Below are 21,923 nucleotides of genomic sequence, written 5' to 3' on the forward strand. Positions count from 1 at the left end.
ACGGAGAGCTACCTAATTGTGTTAATATTTTTTAAAAATTTATTTTGTTAGTGGTTGTTTATTTGAGAGCTTTCGTAACAAGGTGAAGGTTTCTCTAAACCATTATCAGAATCTGTTATGTGAGTTCAGATAAATTTCACTCTTCCTTGCAAATCCCCAAACAGGGATTCAGAACAATGATGTTCTCACCCATTCAATCTCCAGTCAACTACACTAGTCAGGACTGAAATGTCATACTTTTTCTCTCCCTTATATAATTTTCGTTCCTTGAAGTGTAGAAATCTATGACTAGTAGGTAGGTGTATATGTTAGGTTAGCAGCAAAGGAATAAATGTTCTAACATATATTATAGATAGTGCATTATTCATCTTTTGCAGTACCAGTCTTGTAATTTTATTGTGGTAACTTACAGTAAACAGTTAGAGCATATTACACATTTCACTGAAAGGATTATCTCTGTGGAAATTTGGAAAACCATTAGTACAAAGAATATGCAATTTTATTATTTTTCATACACATACTACATATGATACAACTTCTAACAAACAGTACCGGTTATACTATTTGTCAGGATTTACAGCAGAGTGAAATTCTTATTAAGAATCCATGCACCACAACTTCAGTTGGACAAATATGTATGAATAGTGTTTTGAGTACTTCTATATATACTCAAACATCTCACTGGCCTTGGAAAATGATATTATTCCATCCATTTTGCTGATGTGTTGTGTTTTAAAGATACTCCAAATAAGATTCCCCTTCTGGGGTATCAGAAATCAGCTATCAGAAATGCTGATTTGATTATGTTGGAATTCTTGAAAATAATGTTACGTAGTATTTCTGGGAATTGAGTCAAAACATTCTAAGATGACTGGTATTAAAATGACACTTACTGGCAATAATACTGGCAATACTTTCAATACCCAGACTAAAATTTTAGCCATAGCAGCTTCTCTGATCTAAGGACAATTGAATTGAGATGATGTACGAACATCAGGTTTAACAAATTATGTGCCCAGCTTGCACATTATCTAAAGTCAGGAATTTGAAGCTCCATCTATATTTGGATCCTTGATTTTCCTGCATGCTCTATTTTCAGTGTGTTACTTTTCACACTAATTGAATACTAAATCTGCAGATCTGAGAACATAAAAAATTGTTTTTTTTCACAGATATTTTTAGTAGAATCACCACTATACTGTCTCAATTAAAACCAGAGAAAGGTTTACTCTTTGAGCACCACTTTTTCTAACTTGTTTGCTTCGATTATTTTTCAATTGCCAGAATTTGTTATTTCAACAGTACTTCTATGATAAAATGATGTTCTGAAGCAAATCAATTTGGAAGAGCATACCACATTTCAATCATTAGTGAAGAAGTCGCGTATTTTAAATGCTTAATTGAAAAGAACAACAGCAGCATACTAGTATATCAAATGACATTTATGAGTTTGTACTTTGCTGTTTCCTCATACATTATCATTTACAGACGTTTTGTCTAAAATCTTAAAACATCAACTCTTAACACTGTCAGCTTAATAGAACACAGTTTTGCTTTCTTTGTCAAATCTCTTCTCCATACTACTATAATCTGAGGAATAGAATGTCTAAGAAATATAGTACAATAAAACGGACATCTGTTTCTGATACCAAGAGTGAGACACACCTAATTCAACTAATCAGTCTTGAAATAGATATCCTAACACAACGGTGGATTAAACCAATTTACTATCTAAACTCCAAGGGCAAGAAGCTGGAGTTAAAATTTCAATTTTCTGTTTTTGATTGAAGGAAAACTAAGGTGGGAGAAATGCAGATTTAGTTCAGAAAAAAAGTGTGCAAATTTTTTATATGGGGCTTAAGCCAAATGAAATTCCTTGTGCCAGAAAGATCAACTTGGGTAAATGAGATTTCTATCTGTTAATGCCTAGTGTTAGGAAAATTTGAGATGAAATTTTCTCTTTTGTTTACTTTACTTTCCTGTGAAAATGTGACATAACAAGTACATGTCCAATAGTATCTTGGTCATTCTGAGAAGATCAGTGGCATTATCTTTCACACTCCTCAAAAATTATGTGAAAGATTTTTCTTAGTGAGAACAGCATTATATTTTCCTCAGATCATGTGGAACCTGAAACAATGAACAATCTCTCTGACAGAAAAATAAAGTTTGTAAATAAATTTAAAGGAGTTATTTTCTTCACAAAACCCCAATTTGAAGTAAGAATTAGGAAAAGCAATGGATTTCCAAATGTGAATCTCTTTCAAAGTACCAAACTCCAGTTATACTAGCTACCTAATCTCATTAAAAGTATGGGATCTAAAATACTCAAGCCCACAGACTAGTAATGGTGTGCAACTAAGTAATGGTGTGCATAAGCTTAAATCAGAATAATAATACCAGAAGTTTCTGGAGTTATAAAACATGTAAGCATCTTTACTAACGAGCGATCTGCCCAAAAACCAAACTGTTAAAAGGAAGCAGGTTATCTTCTTCAGACAAATCAGTATAACACAAGTGCATATGATGCAAATTCTGAAAAGGTGTGAGAATACACAACTCCCATCTGGAAATCTTCCTTTGCAAATCAACTAAAATTAAATTTAATCCCTTTGATTTACCTTTCTGCAAGAGCTAAATACAGTGGAATTTAAAACGTTAGTTCTGGAGTTAATATGGATCTTAGTGAAGTTAACTAGGATTAGATCTGTAAAAAAACCCAGTAAATGGATGTTCTAGATAATATGTTGTTCTGAGTCTTAGTCTATAAAACAGATCTATATAAAGATCCTTGATATATGACCAATTCTGCTATTTCTGACTAGCTGTTTCCTTTCTTACCCAGAAACACCTACATCTAAAGCAGTGATAGGAAACCCATAAGCAACTCTAAAAATTTGGCCTGCAATGCTGTTAGAAGTTTTGGGAGGTGCTTCAGTGCTCCTTGGTTTGAAAATGGGCACTTACTCATTCTCATGTCATAATTTTATCTTTAGTTCATCAAACACACAAATCAGATTTTGTGACGTGGAAGCAAACTGCATCTCTGTGCTAGAAATGTGTGAAAAGCATTAAGGGCCTAAAAGCCTATCCTCAGATTAATACTTTCAGCCAAAATCTGACATAACATGCATTTTTGGCTTATCGGCACAATAAGTATTTCTGGCACATGATCTGGGAAAGGTTCACCATGTCTACCCTTTGAAATGGAAAATGACATTGAAAAAAAGTTGAAAGGAACATTTAATGTCTCCAAAGTCTACAGCTTGAGCTCCTTTTTTTCTAAAACCAGTCATATTGATGATGACTTTTTCTACTGTTTAATTTAATTAACATTGAGGATATATAATAGAAAGAGACCACAAAATTTGTTAAGTTACTTCACATGGTCCACTAAGTATTTGTAACATACGGAATTCTATCACATAGCCAAGTTCAATTATAACATTTCCTTTAATTTACAAGAAAGCTAACCTAGAACTCAGTTTATAACTTTTAAAAAAGGTATTCAAAACCTTATCAGATGAAGAAAGTGTTTGGATAGAATTTTTCATTTCATGATCAGTTCTTTAAGACCTAAGAAAAATCTTGTGATGCCCTGCATGTGGAAAACAGAGTTTCTCAAATATAATTTAAAATATGTCTTTTCCTATTTATAGCTGAAAAGGTACCATCCAAATGAGACATACATATCCAGGAAGGTTTTTCTTACCTTAGCAGGGGATGAAAATTAAAAAATTACACTCCTTGTGTATTTTTATTGATTACAGCATTCATGGTGGTTGAAATCTGAAGATAAGTGTCTCTCAATTGAAATTTATTGCTAATTGAGTTTGATTTTTTAGTCTTGGTTAATTGATCAACATTAATGGACCCATCTGCTGTACCAATACACAGGGAACAACAACAGTAAGAATAATCACTGTGAGAATACTTCAAGACACTGTAAACATGATTGTTTGCGGGAGTAATTAACTTGGAGATCATACTCTGCACTATAAAAGCTAAGCCTGTCTATGCTTACATTTTCTTGAGTCTTTACAATTTAAAACAAATGTATTAATCAACTACTACTAGTGTAGTGGCTGGCCTAATTGTCAAATCATTGGTGAAGTAATTTTACAAGTTTATTTCCCCCACACAGATGTGTCTTTTTAATTAACACTCAGCTTGGTTTGCAACATCTGGCTCATATGATCAGGGGCCACACAGAATATTAAGAGCTTTCCAGGTTAATATATCCATGCCCTTTTCAAATACATACTTACAAATCCTTTTGGGCCCCTCACTCCAAAAAGGACATTGAATGACTCAAGCATGTCCAGAGAAGGGCAACGGAGCTGGTGCAGGGTCTGGAGCACAGGTCGTACGAGGAGCGGCTGAGGGAACTGGGGGTGTTTAGTCTGGAGAAGAGGAGGCTGAGGGGAGACCTCATCACCCTCTACAGCTACCTGAAAGGAGGGTGCAGAGAGCTGGGGATGAGTCTCTTTAAACAAGTAACAAGCGATAGGACAAGACGGAATGGCCTCAAGTTGTGCCAGGGAAGGTTTAGACTGGATATTAGGAATAATTTCTTTACAGAATGGGTTGTTAGGTGTTGGAATGGGCTGCCCAGGGAGGTGGTGGAGTCCCCATCCCTGGAGGTGTTTAAGAGTCGGGTCGACATAGCACTGAGGGATATGCTGTAGTTGGGAACTGTCAGTGTTAGGTTAGTGGTTGGACTGGATGATCTTCAATGTCAACCTAGATGATTCTGTGATTCTGTGAAATCCAATAAGCTTTGAATTCACAAACTTAGTCATAAATACATGACACAAACCCTAAATTTACTGAGTAGTTGTCATTTTTGTCCTCTGAAATTAACCAGTCTCTGGAATTCTACATTAGCACAGATTTAAAGTGCAGAAGAGCTAGTGAACTTGCAAAAGTTTTCTAGAAGCAGTAGAGCATTTACATAGGCAATAGAGTACTTTTTTTTTTTTTTTAAAAAAATGTAATAAAATAATGGCTATATAAGGAACTAGAAATTTAGATTTGTACTGAACTATTCATTTGATACAGCATATATTTAAATACTATCACAACAGCTTTTTTCCTTCTGTGCTGGTTTTGGCTGGGATAAAGTTAATTTTCTTCATAGTAGCTAGTATGGGGTTATGTTCTGGATTTGTGCTGAAAACAGTGTTGATAATACAGGGATGTTCTAGTTATTGCTGAGCAGTGCTTACACAGAGTCAAGGCTTTTTCTGCTTACAGCACTCCACTAGCACATGGGCTGGGGAGCTGGGAGGGGTCACAGCTGGGACAGCTGACCCCAACTGACCAAAGGGATAGTCCACACCATATGGTGTCATGCTCAGTATAAAAAGCTGGGGGAAGAAGTAGGAAGAGAGGAACGTTCAGAGTTATGATGTTTTGTCTTCTCAGGTAACCTTTATGCATGATGGAGATCTGCTTTCTTGGAGATGGCTGGATAACTGCTTGCCAATGGGAAGTAGTGAATTAATTACTTATTTTGCTTTGCTTGCTTGTGCAGCTTTTGCTTTACCTATTAAACTGCCTTTGTCTCAATCCACGAGTTTTCTCACTTTATCCCTTCTGATTCTCCTCCTCGTCCCAACCTGGGGGGGGGAAGAGTGAGCACCTGTGATATAAACCATGACGCCTATAAACAGATTTTAGTCAAAATATAAATGGAACCAAGATAACACTTTTTTTTTTTTTTTTTTTTTTTAAATGAAAGTGAAGTGGATCTTAACTTAATGAAGATAACTAGAGATTTCCAATTCACAATATGAAAAATTCAGTAGTTTCACAGCAAAATGGTGATTGTGCAGCCGATCCCCATCACCTTGGGTCTGCTTGGCCATCTTGGGGCTGTCTTCTTACTAGGCTTGATCCTGATCCCTCACCAGTGCACCAATGTCCCATCCCAGCCTCAGCCCATCACTAAGCCCTGGGATGTGCTTGATGCCCAGGCCTGGGGCTGCCCCCATGCCCTCTGGCTGCCCTGCTCCTGGCTGGGGTGGTAGGATGGGTTCTGGCTGCTGGGCCCTGCCCTGTCAGCCCCCTGGGGAGCACCTGATGCAACCAATGACTAGACCACAGAGAGCTGCTGGTCCCTGCTGCATCCTGAAATTTTGTATCTGAACACTAGGCACATATTAATTCTTGTCTCTTGCTACCAAAAATAGAAAGTAAAGACCTTTTTCTGTAAAAAAAATTTCTTCTGCATAATTGTTTTAATTAGTAGGATGAACACTATGATAGTATTTCTGTACTCTGATGTTGAGAAAAGGCAAGTAACTTTCTTTTAAGAACAACTGGAAAAAATGTTTCTTATGAAACACACCTGCCTATGCCCAGCAGTGTGTTAACAACCTCCAGTGTTCATTATAAAACACATCTGAGATATGCTCTATGTAAGACTTCGTGGCCTTTCAGAAGCAAAAGCTCTAATTAGTTGCCAATCACCTTAAGAATAACATGAAATGATTTTTTTTTTTTTCCCTACTAAACAGTGTAATTGAAACACTGGCAAAAATCTTAAACAAGTCAATAACAATTTTATATGAATCATCAAATTGTTGCTTGTTTCATCTGATTTTTTTACAGTAATAAATACACAAATGGAAAATTAATGGTGTAGATGGGAATAGTTTTAACAGTATAGATTATTTACAGCTCTCATTGGCTGCAGTCTCATGAATATAAACTCATTATCTGAAGATAATACAGCTGTATAATCCAAGTGCACCAGTTGAACATGGGGACTAAAGCCTAGAAATTTTTCCTGATAAACTATACATAAAATGTCTACCTCCAGCTTTTCAGTTCTCCTGCTCCACAATGATATGGTGTGAACCAAGTTGATGTGACAGGTTGATGACCAAGTAATTAATCAAATAGTTTATAGGATAAAGAAACTGATGAATCAAAGTGGAGTGGGGGGTATGAGAAACCCATATCTTTCAGCTACAAGAGTTACCAAAGGGTACTTGCAACCAAAGCACTGAAGGAGGAAGGTGACAACAAACCCAACACACTTAAAATTGTTTCTTTTATCGAATAGAGTTTGTTACGGTATGCACATTTACTCAATACATTCCTAGTATTATCAGGCACTGCCTGGAACGAGGTACAGGAAGAGTTTATAGGACAGAATGTCTCATCATTCCTTTCAGAAGATGCTTCACCCACTGAAGCACTGTACTTAAGTCTTAAGGCAACAGAGGAACAAACTTTGCAGAGTGTTCAGGCCCAGGTGAAAGAGGTTCTGGAGCCAGATCTGCCAAGGCTGATCGAGAGGTATAGAAGTCATTGCTTTCCCATATCTCCTCAATCTGCTCAAACCTGTGGAAAATGGAAATGGTATACACCAGACTGAAGCATTCCCCCAAGGGGTTTCTGACACTGACATTATGTCAGGCAGATTCTGTGTAAAATGCCCACTAGTACTGCTAAAAAATGGCTGCTAGTATAGGCAAATCTACATCCCAACTGACCACCCTGTTTACATCCTCTACAAAGAAATTGGTGCAGATATGTAGATGACTTACCAAGAAGTGAATCTTTTAGATCTGTCACACTTCTCAGCAAAGCAGAAGTGATTTGGTTGATTACATGTTATACAGTGATGGAGCAGTCCGTTCTGAAATATATGTTTAACTCTCCAGAACAGGGAATGTTGCACACACTGTGGACAAAATGAATCTTCAGGAATTTGGGATGCAGGAATTGCTCCTCTAAAGATCACTAACCTAGTAACCTATCCAAGTGAGACCTCCAAATCCTGAGAGATTATTGGGATATCTTTTGTTGCCAGTCTTGACAGCTAAGAGGAGTGATCAGCATCTGAAAAAGCAAACTCTATTCTGCCAAGTGAACGGCATGAAACCAGAGCTGCAGTACTTGAATGTGAAATACGGCATGTAGATCTTCCTAGCAAGATGAAGCTTACTGTGTATGGACAGTTTGTGAATTGACTGAAGAATGTATGTACATACATATGAAAAGCAGCAAACTAGGTGAGAAGAGAGGGAAAGAACGACCTCCCTTGACCCACTCTCTCTAATGCAGCCCAGGATGCTGTTGGCTTTCTTTGTCACTAGAGCACACTGCTGACTCATGGTCAACTAGTTGTTCACCAGAACTGGTAAATCTTTTTCTGCAAAGCTGCTTTCCAGCCAGCCAGTCCCCAGTCTATACTGGTGCCTGCAGTTATTCCACCCCAGGTGCAAGACTTTGCATTTCCCTTTTTTGAAAAATATAAGATTCTTGTTGGCTCATTTCTCCAGCATGTTGAGGTCCCTCTGAATGGCAGCAGACATATCTGGTGCACTAATCACTCCTCCTTGCTTCATATTTAACCCTTGTTTCTGGGTTGCACCCTGTCCCATTGTATAGATCATTAATGAGGATAAACAGGATGGAATCCAATATTGAGACTTGTGGTATTCTGCTAGTGATCAGCCTCCAGCTGGAATTTGTGTCACTGATCCTTTGTGCTTTTTGAGCCTGGCCTTCAGCCAGTTTTCAGTTCACCTCTCTGTGCACTTACCTAGCTAGTAATTAATCAGTTTGTCACAAAAGTTTTTATGGGAGGTAGTGCTGAAGCCTTACTAAAGTGAACAACATTCAGTGCTCTCCCCACATCCGTCAAGCCAGTCATCTCATTGTGGAAGGTTATCAGGTTGGTTAAGCACAATTTCCCTTTCATAAATCCATGGTGACCACTTCCAACCACTTTCTTCTCTTGGATGTGTTTGGAAACAGTTTCCAGGACAGTGTGCTCCATCAACTTCCTACAAATCAAGGTGAGTCTAATCATCCTGTAGTTCCTCAGATCCTCCTTGTCCTTCCTGAAGTCTTCTAGTCCTTAGGAACCTCTCCCAATCACCTTGATCTTTCAGACATAATCAGGATTGACCTTGCTATGACATCAGATAACTCCCTCATCACTCATGTGAATCCTATCAGGTCCCATGGATTTATACATGTCCAGTTGGTTTAAATGTTTTCTAATCTGATCCTCCACCACCAAGTGTAAGTCATTCTTACTCCAGACTTTCTCCTACAGGTCTGAGAGGAATAGGATTCCTGGAGGCCAGTCTTATCAATAAAGACTGAGGCAAAGAAGGCAATGAGTATTTCAGTCTTTTATGGATCCTCTGTCACCAGAACACCTGCCCCAATCAGCGGCAGCCCTGTATTTTCCCAAGTCTTCCTTTTGCTGCCGATATACTTGTAGAAACATTTGGTTTTGGCCTGAATGTCCCCTGCTTAATTAATCTCCAGGTGGACTTTGGTTTTCCTAATGCCATATCTGTGTATTTGGATATTTTTTTTCTATATTCCTCCCAGGTCACTTGGCCATGCTTCTTCCTCTTGTATGCTTCTTTCTGATGTTTGAATTGTCAGGACTATCTTGTTCATCCATGCAGGCTTCCTGTCACTTGATTTCCTGCTCATTGTAATGGATCATTCTTGGGCTTGGAGGAGGTGATCCCTGAAAATCTGTTGGGTGCTGTAGAAAATCATGAAAATCATGCTTATCCCTGGTTTGGACATGCACAGTGTTCTATGACTCCTCTGGACAAAAGTGCAATGACCCTTTTCAGAACGAAAGTGTTTCTGAAAAGGGCTGAGGCCAGCACTTGGAAAGCAGAAAGGCAGGAAACAAATCCAATGGTCATGAATTATTCAGGATCCAAACTTTAAATGAAATAGTATCCCATAATGATAGATGACAAATCAATCAGTAGAATGACAGAGATACAGCAAAGAACAACAGAGGAAAAAATAGACTCATTACTGCCATGTACACTCAGTTTCACCAGTTTGGTAGGCAAATTATGTATGTTTTCATAAAGTTGCCTTGCTTTCATTTCTGGTCTAGTCAAAGACTTAGAGATCAAAAACCTCTTTGGTGTTCTTTGTGTGCTCACATCAATCAAGAGAGGCAGAGAGGCACCTCAAAACTCTGATTCAAGGTCTCCTCAACCTAAGAAACACACAGTAGTCCAAAGCTTTAAAAGAAATTTAGACTATGTTCCATTCAGCATCTGCCTCGAAGTTGAGGTATAATTTTTAAATTAGACATAGCAGCTATCTCAAAATTTCTATCGATTTTAAACAGAAATATTGTTCCTAAACGCTGAGTACCTTAAACAATGATCAAGTTACTATGGCTCAAAAGGCTACTGTGCTCCAAGTGAACCATCATTCAACTGAACCATCATCTTCTGTGCTTTTATCTCATGTCTCTTTTGGATCCCATTTCCTCTTTCAGCATGATGCACTTAAACTTTCAAAGGTTCTTTGACAATACTTCTTCAAACATGCTGAAGGTGCTGACTTACTTGTTAGTGTTTACATAGCATGATGATGAAGGCCTGTGCTGTGTACCCAGCAGCACACTGTGAAGATGTGTGAGGGTACAAGGCCTAGTAAGATACAGAGTGTTAGAAGAATGCGATCTTATGTGCTTCTGTCCAAACTATCTATACAAAGAGTCTGATTTAGTCACTGAGCCTTGTAGTGGAACTGAAGGAATTCTGGCAGAAACCCAGCATGTATGCTGTGTGGGCAATGAAATTACATTTTATGTCTCTTTTCCTGTAAGGAAATAAGGTATAAACTCTCACTGGTAGTCATGAAGATGTTACATTTTCTATTTAATATTATCAGGACAAAAGACTGGTGATTACTTCATTACACAGAAAATTATAGTGATTTCTCATGATGAACCTACCAGTCACAGAGAGTGAATATATGATAAAATGATCAAAGAGGTAACTCTTACCTAGTGCAGGTCCCACCATTGTGACACGGATGATAATCACATACTGGAACATTGCAGTTCTCAACATTCCTCCCTCCAAGAGCCTCATCTATGATGAACAACTCTTTGTTGTTAACTTGAAAATCCCTAATACATCCTTTATAGCCATGTATCTGTCCAGCACATCGATGAACCTCTTCATGAACAGGAACATTTCCAAGGAAGATTGATCCAAAGGTAATCTGCAGAAACAAGAAGAGAACCATCAGAAAAAAATGTGATTTGTGATGTTACTGTAAGCAATGAACGAATAATATTTAGAGATAAAGGAAATAGCCATCATTTGAAGCCGGTCAAAAATCATGATACTTTCTGAAGGGATTTTTTTTTTTAAATTGTGGTTCTCTTTTTTAAAAAAACCCCCTCCAATTCATACAAAGAGAGTGTTTTAATGTGTTTGCATATTTTCAAATGTGTAAGAAAACATGGATCCCATGAAACAAAAATTGGAATTCCCAGCCTTAACTGCAATGATGATGGTAAGGTTTTCTCAGTGCTTCCCTCATTCTATACTATGAGTTTTACATTCATGACTGAGGGTTCATGCAGGAACACTGGAAAAGCTGTAGACTTGAAGACAAAGCCTTTCTTTAGGATCTAGCACCTACAGGACCCCAAGATAAGGGGAATATTGAAAAAAGATTTTACTTTTTTTAGATGAATGACAGAATACAGACCTCTGTACTGAAGCCCAGGAAAAAAGGGAAGATTTCAGGTAATAAATTCTAGAGCCACAAATGCTTAGAACATCCTCATAAAGGTGCCAAAGAAACACCCACAACTATTTCATACTGGGACTAACCATATCAGTGCTCACTATGGTATTTCCTGTGTTACCTGACCTAGGAGTCAAACACTTAACCATCCACAAAGGATCTGTGACTTATTTAGCAATGTGAAATCCACTTCACAATGCTTGACTTTCTGGAGTTCTGACATGGGGTTTCACCATTCCTAAGCTCCTTTGCTAAATGCCTGTCACTAAGAATTTAAAAAATCATATTTTTTTCATAAGTGTATCACAAGGTAATGCATTTATTTGTATGATACCATCAATCCAGAAAAAGGGTGAAACCTAGCCAATTCAAGCCAAGTAGGAATAAACTAGTGGAATAAAAACTATATCACAGTATGTGTAAAACATGTGAGGAGATAATTTATAATGAAGGAGCCCTTCATGTCATATTCAGACATCAACTGTAAAGAAATAGGAAGAGGAGGAAAACATCATATTGATTTATCTGGAATTCACACATCCGTATGATTTTGCTTTGCTGTTTCCTGTATTGCTTTTATCAGTCCTGAAGCTTATGTTGATACTTCAAGTGAAATTTTGAGATACAATGAATGTGAATACTGCCAGATATTCCTGTACTTACAATGTCTTTCATTTAGAATGGAAAGAAAAAACCCACTTCTTTTAGAGCATGGATAAAATTAAATCAGATTTTTCATGTGGAAGGAATTCAAAGACATTGGCTCAGCACTTGTTAAATTCATTTCATATCACTTGACTTTATCCTCTTTCAAACAAGGCTATAAACCAGTGTAGTTACAGACAAGATTTTTAAGTAGTGTTTGCAGACAGACATTTTCTCTCTGCTTGTGAACTTGTGACAAGAACTAAACAAAGCACTGGACTTGAATGCAAAGTCTCTATGATTAAGAAAATGGGTTTTAACACTCTTCTTTCAGCACAATTTTTATTATTTGTTTTATTTTAAGAAAGCACTGACCCTGGGGGCAGATTCAGTGTACTACAGAACAACTTCAGTAGGCTCTGCTCAGTTTCTTGCATCAGTGGATTTTATCATATTATGTTAGATGTTCAAACTCATGCTAGTACACCAGAATACATATTCATTCTGTAAAGGCCCTGTTCTGAATTTAACTGGCTTAACCAGAATATATTTTAAGGAAGCACACAGGAAGAATTCCTGTAAATCTTGTTAATAACACAACAGGCTTAATACAACATTATGTTAACATTATGTTAACTTTTGTAAAACTCATGCTGGAGTTTTCGAACTTTAATTTGAAAATATCCTCCTTCACTTTGAGCCTGCATGATAAAATGGATTAGCCTGGCCAGTAACAGGAAGAAATTCATTAGTTCTCCTAGAAAAAAAGACTTTTTTTCTTTTTTTGCTTGTGTACTCTGTAAAGAAAATAAGGGCTCTGGGAGATTAGGAGCAGATCTCTAAAATGTAATAGTTAGTCATGAGGATATGACATTCATACTACATAGCATGCAAGAGGTTATTCTGGATTAAGTATTATTTGGTGCCATGAAATACCCATTAGTGATTACAGTATATTAAGTGCACTCATAGAGGTAATTTTTTGTACTGTTTACCCTAAAAGAATTCAGCTGGAATTCTCCAGGATTGCTCTGCAACATGAACCAAAGTGTGGTAAGTGGGGATGACCAGAACATTCACTTCAAAAAATCACTCCTGGTATGAACGGAAACTTAACTGTGGACCCCCACAAAAAGAGACAGAGAAGACTTGTGGACTTTCTTAGGAAAGAAATTTCCTGATTAGGGGCATCAATATTCTTATGTATGATTCTTGTGCATAATATCAAAGGTCCTGTAAGTTTTTCTATGAGTAAGGTATTGCTGTCTTCTCTATATAATTAGGTGCTTATGGGTAAGTTCTTTCCCCAGATTCTCTATGCAGAAGCTGCCAATACCTGAAACATAAAGGGAGAGACAAAGGAACCTTCTGCACCAGAACATCAGACTGATCATCTGGAAGCTATGAACAGACGATTGGTCATGCTAATAGCAATATCTAATACAAGTTAATTCTTCGCATCAGACTGAACAAACACCTAGATACTGACTTGGGGATGAAACGGAAGAAATTCTATTATTACCTGGCAGCGCAAAGCGGGAGATGCACATCATAATTAGCATCTCTACAGCTAACTGTCCTGCCTTCTGATGAACAAACTTATAAAGTGAGCTGTCCATCACAGTTCAAATTCTGAAGTCTAAAAACATTTAAAATGTATCATGTGGAAATAATTTTGTGATGTGAGAATGCAGAATGAAGAAAGGTAATAACATGGAGACAAAGAATATCAGAAAAACTCAAGATTTGGAAAAGCTGGCCTATTGCACATTTAGTGAGTCTTCTAATACCAGTTTCAAAATGGAGACAGTAATTTTTACAATACTATTCAGAAGTGAAGTCGTAACAACAATACGGACCCTATGTTAAGTCATTGAGAATTCATAACGGCCCTCTACTAGACAGCGTGGCTTGCAAATAAAAGGTGATCAGAATTGCTTATTAACAATATCTGAATTGTTTCTAATAACAATATGTCCTAGTTAAATGGCATTGCAAATATAGTTATTTTTTGCAGTATCAGTGTCCTTTTCATAGACTATAGGCAGTTGAAGTAGAAGCTTCAGAATCAGATAAACTGAAGAAATTAAATGAAATACTATGGATGCTCGATATGAAAAGACATCTTAAAGAGAAATTATGTACATATAATGATATCTGAGAAGGAATTAAATTTCCTCCTTTAGGAAAAATTAGTACATCTATTCTTTGAGAATAACTGAAGTGCATATGCTGATGAAATGTTCGAAGAAAATAACTATTTTTTGATGGTTTGCAGACTCACCTGAGATGCTTGATATAAGAAAGAAAGTTTGTGTTGTACAGGAGGATTTCCATCTGCAGCCATTTCAATCATACAGTAACCTTCAGGACTGCTCACAGGCAACATATAGCTGGAAGGAAACAAAAGATCTCATTATTAAGTTGTTGACAGCAGAGAATTTAAACCTCACACAGCAAAGGCAAGCTGAAAAAGATGCTTTGGCCTCCATAAAGGATGACAGTCTTCGGACACTAATAATTCCACTTTCATGGCTACTTAGACTACCCAGGAATCAAAAGATGGAAGTTTCTTCTACTAATATCCCTCTTCTATTTGCTTTCCTGCTGTTCTTGACTCTAGTGTTTGAAATGTATACAGAGACAAAGAAGAAAGAAAACTTCACATGCATAAGTGAGTATTGATAAATTGTAACTGCTAACTGTGGCTGACATATCGTGTCCCTAATATAGAGGACTGTTGGACAAGTAACCTCGATGTTGAATGATGCTGAACTCCCTAGGTGGAAATTTCTTTTTCCTGCCCTACAGGGAAAACAGAAATGGAATAAGAAATGAAATGCTGTGTACTTCTGAGCATCAAGATTGCACTGTGATATAGTTATCACTACTTGGGAAGTGTGCTGTTAATGTAAACTCTGGTACTGAGCTTCAGAGATAAAGAATAATATAAGGTTAAGGGAATTTATAAAGTAAATACTAGCAAACATTCACTTAAACACTGAGAATTCTTCAGGTTATTTCTGTGATGAGATCTGATGAAATGTTATTAATATTATCAGCAATAAAAATTCAATCCAACAAGATGGTTTTCAAATATACTTCTTTTGTATTTAGAAAGGAAATTGCATAAGCATTATCACAGCAACAGCAGAATGGGAGAAATAGTAGTCAATAGATTCTTTAAAACTGAGCTCTGCTATTTCTGTAGAAGCGCTTCCCAATTCCACTTTGCCTCAGTTTTAATTTTCACATGTTTTAAAAGAGAATGTGATGGGCTGCCTTTTGGGAAGCATGTTAAGGCTTACTGACTACATGAACTCTGCACATGAAACTCTGCTCAGTCAAATCCATATAATTATATTTCCAGAGGAAGGCCTTTAACAAGAAAAATGCTACATTTTGTGTAATTTTTCACAAATATTACACAACACACTTTACAAAAAAATATACATTTATATAGACTGCCAAATTTTCCATTTTATTAGCTGACAAAAGCTAAAGGGCAATGACAGAAATCTCATAAATTATTTTGGGTTGGCATAGATGAATTTTTATGATAGGCCATAGACATATAAAAGCGCTAATACATTTTAAAGCCCATTATGTTCATATGCCCATAAAGCTTATATGACTAATCTTAGAAATTACCTTAGCATTGCCAAGGACAGATTTACTCCTGGATGAACCACATCAAGACCCACCATGCTCAAACACTTACCTTCTCATATACCACCATCTGGTTGGTTATGTGCAGTTGCCACAGTATGATTTATCCCATGTTGTGCCTTGAGCTTTGCTTTTCTACTCCTGTGTCTACAGTCTTACTATTTTATCCTCCTGTCTGTATATTCAGTATGAAATTTAGACTCTCAGTTTTCACCTCTGAAGTTACTGGGAACATTGTATTGACATAAATGTATATAGCATTAGATCCCTAATGAATATTTATAACATTCACTGCAATGCAGTGATTTCTAAGTGAGCAGCAAAAAAACAGTGCATCTACTAACACAAGTCTCATAGGCAGTATATCTATATCAGCAGGTGATGCACCCGTATCAATAAATCCTCCCTTTCCCATGGTAATATTGCTTCTGGTTCCAGAGTTAATTCAGTCAGTGCTAACTCATTGACTTTTCACTGTGCTCTCCTGCATGGGGTTGAAGTGTGCTAAATTATTTCACCTTTGTAAGTATGCAACACTTTTCCTATTTTTCAACCAGGAACAACAATGTTTTAAAATTTTTTTAAAACACCAAGATATTTGAGTGGTATCTTCTATTATCACCCTTTGAAATGTGATCTAGAACCCTAGACTATTAAAACGAGTTTCAGAAATGTTCATTTTTCTTTCTTATTTTATGTTTAAAAAATCATGGCTTTTAAAGTATATTTTAAGTTAAATTCCTTCTTATGTAGTCTAAAGTTAGCATTTTGAATTTTGAATGTAGGGACCCAGAAGCAATGTCTGCTGTTCTGAAGATGTGCTAATTTTCACAATTTCGTTATAAAATGTGAACTGAGTAAACAGAAGTGCCTCCTGAATAAATAATGGGTATATTGACAGACAGTTTTGTGATCTCGTTTTTACATATTTGGAATAAGGACAATTTTGGAGAATGGACTTTCATCTACTGTGATTTCCAACCAAGTCTTGATATGTAAAATACATTTTGAATTTTATTTATCATTCCTACTCATAGTTCAGTTTCTGGAAATTGTCCAGGTAAATCACAGAGTATAAAGATAACTTTCTCAGGTGAAAGAAAAACAGCTTCTTTAGGATTCTCTTGAGAAAAAACAACTCACAAACTTTTCTTGATGCTTTCTACTCCAAGTGGGTATTATAGTAGAAACTTAACATACTCATGGCAAAGCCTACCCTCTGCCCCTGCCTTGTCCCTGATTTTCAAGAAAGTTTCTGAAGTCTGTATCTGCTGCAGTTTCTAAATCAATTCCAGGTTTAACTCCTTATATCACATACTATAATAGTTCAGCCGACAAAGAACAAAAGTTAAGTGATATGGCAAAGTTAATAAGGGATGTTAATCTGATGCAAAAAAAAACCCAAAACAAAACAAACCAACCAAAAAAGAAGTATGGTCTATGTCACTTTAATCATCTTCAAGCAATTAGCCTTCCAAGCCATATTCAACATTGTAAACTTTCATTGCAGATGTCTGGTAATCACACATTCTCACTGGTTTGTATACATTATTTCTCGTTTTCATTCTTTGCTAGGGGAAAAAGAAGTGGACGACTAAAAATAGGTGCAATTAAAATAAGTCTTAAAGATTACTTGATGCTGACATGGTCTTTATTGAGATATCTTTATGTAGACAGGCCCAAGTATCCTAAATTCATACAGATAACACAGTCATCCCTACGCAGGCATACCTGTAATCCATTCTACCTTTAAAGAAATGTGTCAGAAAAAAAAAAAAAAATCTCAAAAATTCTCAAGAAAAAACCCAGTAACTATAAACAGCAGCTATTTTACAGTGATTTTTATCATGTTTCCACTTCACAAAGGACATAAAGCACTTTTTTTTTTTTTTTTTTTTTTTTTTTTTTTAAGATGCAGCAATGAAATCTCAAAGAAAAGACTGATTTGTTCGATGTCAGCCAGTAGATTAATGACTGAGTTGTAAGAAAAACAACACAGGCTATAAGCAGCAATCTATTGCCCTGTATTCTGTAGTGCACATTAGGAATGCTATCACTACTTTCTTCAGCCGTTGGTTCTTTCTCTGCAAGGATTTCCAAGCAAGTAATACTTGAAATCTCTCTCTGTCTTATGACATAGAAAGGAAAAACTGTCATCTGAAATGTGAACAAAATGAATATTTTTCATGCTTACATTACCACAAAATTACAACTATATGAATTTGCTAGATAACTCAAATATGCTTAGAATAGCTTTTAGAAAGAGACAGAGCATGGAAAATTGCAGCCCAAAAGACTGTTTTCTGAGAAAATTATGAAAATAATGAAAAATGGCAATTAAACCAGAAATACTGTCTCTATCTTTACTATAACATTTAAACCCACAAAGTGCTATAATATGGACATATACAAGACATAATTATATAGTTTTTGAAAACAATGGCAGAAAAAGAATGCGCTTGAAATATTCTGCAGCAGAAATGACCTGAAGTAAAATACCACTTAATGTAGCTCTGTAAATTGATAATATTTTTCTTATAATCTAAGATTAACTCTGTCTTAATCTTGCAACTGGATAAATGCAGTTGTATAATATTATTTTATGCATCTCATAGAAGATTAGAATCCATTATCCACATTAGAAAAGATAAAATGGAACTGATGATTTATTCTCTTGACATTTTTTCTTTATTTTTCTAATTAACCTCATATTATGAGATACTGACCTCACATTAAGAACACCTGAGATGAAAGTGGCTAATCACTGACATCTTTAAATTTTGGAGTATTTTTAGTTCAGTTGTGCTTTTTCACTCGTTTAGATGCTGAAGGCATTTCAGTCCATCTGCCTCACATCTCAGTGGCATATTTCAGTTGCATTCAAAGCCAGTGTATTTTTCTCTCTAGAGATGGTGACAGGAAAGAATGCAATATGATTCCTATTGCAGGATTATTTTGTCAGGCACCAGAATTATGATTCATGCACATCACACTCATAATGATATAAAAAGTATTCACAGAACAGTACAGAATTGGGTGTGTGGGGAGTAGTTATGGGAAATGGGTGTGTGGGGATGATGTATAGGAATATTATGGACAATAATCTAAATAGGTCTGGAGCCATGTGGAGCCCAGCCTGTTCTGTAGATGCTAAGGCCTGATGTAGTTGAATACTTTTCCACAAATTTGAAAAAAGAAGAGGTTCAGCCTTCTTTTCTGCACTTGGCTTAGAATAACATGATTTTTCCATAGCTGCTGTGGATTTTTTATAAGCTCATTAAGAACAAGAATTAAGAAAGGATTTACTACAGGGGCTCTTTCATTACAAAACACTCATGGACCTCAACAGATGCAAACCAGAAGTTATATACAGTGTTTAATGTCATTACTAGTTACATCTCGATTAATTATGTGCATGAACACTGAATTTCTAACAAAGTGCAATGTTTACCTAGCACATTCATACCTATGACACCGTTGTGGATATTAAGTATTGGATTAATTTAGACCGGGAAATTATATTGAAGGAAATCCTCTTAAACTAGCTACGATTGAGGAACGTCTAAATCAAATGTTACCTGGTATAATCTCGCCCAAGCAAATGTTTTAGTTTAAATTGTCACAGCTATTTCACGTGGAAATGCAATACTTTTTTTTTTTTTTTTTTTTTCCCTTTAAACTAGTCACCAGGTGGCGCTAAAGGAGCACAGTAGAAAGCATGAACACAAAATCCATACTATGTCTCTTCTAATCATAGGAAAGACTGACTTAAGCCCTAATTCATACCATGATTGCTTCAGCTTCCAGTTTATATCAAGGGAAACAGAGTAAAGTATCTTAAACTGATTATATATTTGACAATATGGATGTGAATAGGTCCAGAGACTGGAACTTCTAGAAGACTTTTAACTGCATTCATGCATTATAATTACCTCGTGTAATCATGTAAAAAATGGTGCATACATGGTTGTGTAAACATACTTAAGAAAATTTAGTTTATAGCAATTATATTTTCTATATAGTGCTGAAGGTGCAGCTGTATTTCTAACAGATTAAGGAGAGGCATAACAAAATTAAAATGTCAGATCATCAGGTATAAAAACACCCATGCGTTATAAAGGAAACCAGCATTGGTTCTTTTTCAAGCTCAGTTATCATGGTAAGATCTTTTCTGAACAAATATCTTACTACTGCTAGCAGACCAGGGTTTCTGGTCTTCTGAAAAATTATTACAAGGTAGTTATACTACTGTCCATTTTCTAATACCACAATTGGAGGATTACACTTAGAACTATTTGCTATCTTTCTCCCTACAAACTGACAAACACTAGCTCATCCTAACAGATCATCACAGGAAAAAATCCCAACAAAAATCCTCTTTACTCAGAAAGTGTTGATATTAAAGACACAATATAAAATGACTCCTGAAAAACACTGAAACAGCAGCTTCATTTACACCTTTGATTAACCAGAGCAGTTGTCAAGGGAACATCTAACCAGCTGTCAAGCAATACAGATGATTTTTCAAGAACAGTGGTTTTACTTTTGACTGAGCACATTCAATTCACAAGTGTGAAAAACTGTACTGCATCTTAGAGCTTTAATAACCTCTTGGTATTTCCAAAATTCTTGCACTTACTACTTTTTTTTCCTTAAAAAAGAAATTTTAAAGATTGCATTATTAACGACATACCTTCCCTTCCCAAAACTAACTTCAACATACAGCTTCCATAGAAAATTTCACATCTCTTTATCCTCTTATATTTCAACAAGGTTAAATTTTTGTATTTCTTACCACTTTCAATTACAACACTAAGAAGAGACAATTATACAAATGAATACTTCATTTTATGTTTGACATTTTATTTGAAATCAATGAAACATCTGTTGTAACCTCCAGCCATTCAACACCAAATTTCAGGCTTTTTAATTGCTATGAGTTGACCGAACTGTAGAAGTGTACTTGTAGGGGTGATGGGGGAAAGAGAGAGATGAGAGAAAGGAGCAGACAAAAGCATGAAAGATGAAAAATCCCAAATTACTTTGACCCCTAATAATGTCTTGCAGTGATCCCTTAATGGCTTTGTTTTTTAAGTTTAGAAAAAAAAAAAAAAAGGTATGTGAACTTTTAGAATACATCAGGTGACAATAAACTCTTTGTTTGAGACTTGCAGCTCCAGCTGGATGCACACAGGTTTATGGGACATGATAGGATACAAACCATGGTACTGAAAGAGCTGGCTGATGTCATTGTGACACTTCTCTTCATTATTTTACAATGGTCTTGGAAGTCTGGAGAGGTCCCAGTTGACTGGGAGCTGGCAAATGTCATTTCAATTTTCGAGAAGGGAAAGAAGGAAGACCCTGGTAGTTAACAGGCCTGTCAGTCTTACTTCAGTGCCTGGTAAAATTATGAAGGTTATTCTGTGAGTTATTGAAAAACACCTGAGAGACAACATAGTCATTAGTCATAGACAGCATGGGTTCATGAAGAGAAAGTCCTGCTTTATGACAAGGTCATCCATCTAGTTTACCAAGGGAAGACAGTAGATGTGCTGGTTTTTGATTTTAGCAAAGCTTTTGATACTGTCTTTCACAGTATCCTTCTGGATAAAATGTCCAGCACACAGCTAGACATGTCCATATTTTGAATGAGCAATTGGCTGATAGGTTGGGCTCAAAGAGTTATAGTAAATGTGGTTGCATCAGGCTGGTGGCCAGTCACCAAATGAGGTTTGCCAGGGCTCGATTTTAGGGACAGTTCTCTTCAATGTTCTTATAAATGATCTGGATGCAGGAATTGAATGTACATTAAGTGTGTTTGTCAATGATACTAAACTAGGAGGAGCTGTGGACATCCTCGAGGCTAGAGAGGCCTTACAGAGAGATCTGGATAGACTAGGGGGCTGAGCAATCACCAACCGTATGAAATTTAACAAGAGCAAATGCCGGATTCTCCACCTGGGATGGGGTAATCCTAGTTATTAATATATGTACAAACTGGGGGATGAGAGGCTGGAGAACAGCCCTGCAGAGAGAGATCTGGGAGT

General features: G+C 36.4%; 1 protein-coding gene across 1 annotated transcript in view; it reads right to left on the minus strand.

Moving 5' to 3' along the window:
• The window catches only part of EYS (eyes shut homolog), a 1,054,063-nt gene that overhangs the window by 114,101 nt on the left and 918,039 nt on the right, over nucleotides 1-21,923 (minus strand). The window contains exons 39-40 of the mRNA XM_074895818.1: nucleotides 14,489-14,597; nucleotides 10,805-11,025 (exon numbers count right to left, since the gene is read on the minus strand). Coding sequence (XP_074751919.1) covers nucleotides 10,805-11,025; nucleotides 14,489-14,597 — 330 coding nt within the window. The remainder of the gene's footprint in view (nucleotides 1-10,804; nucleotides 11,026-14,488; nucleotides 14,598-21,923) is intronic.

Source organism: Athene noctua, chromosome 1 (genome assembly GCF_965140245.1).
Source record: "Athene noctua chromosome 1, bAthNoc1.hap1.1, whole genome shotgun sequence".
Classification (NCBI taxonomy): domain Eukaryota; kingdom Metazoa; phylum Chordata; class Aves; order Strigiformes; family Strigidae; genus Athene; species Athene noctua.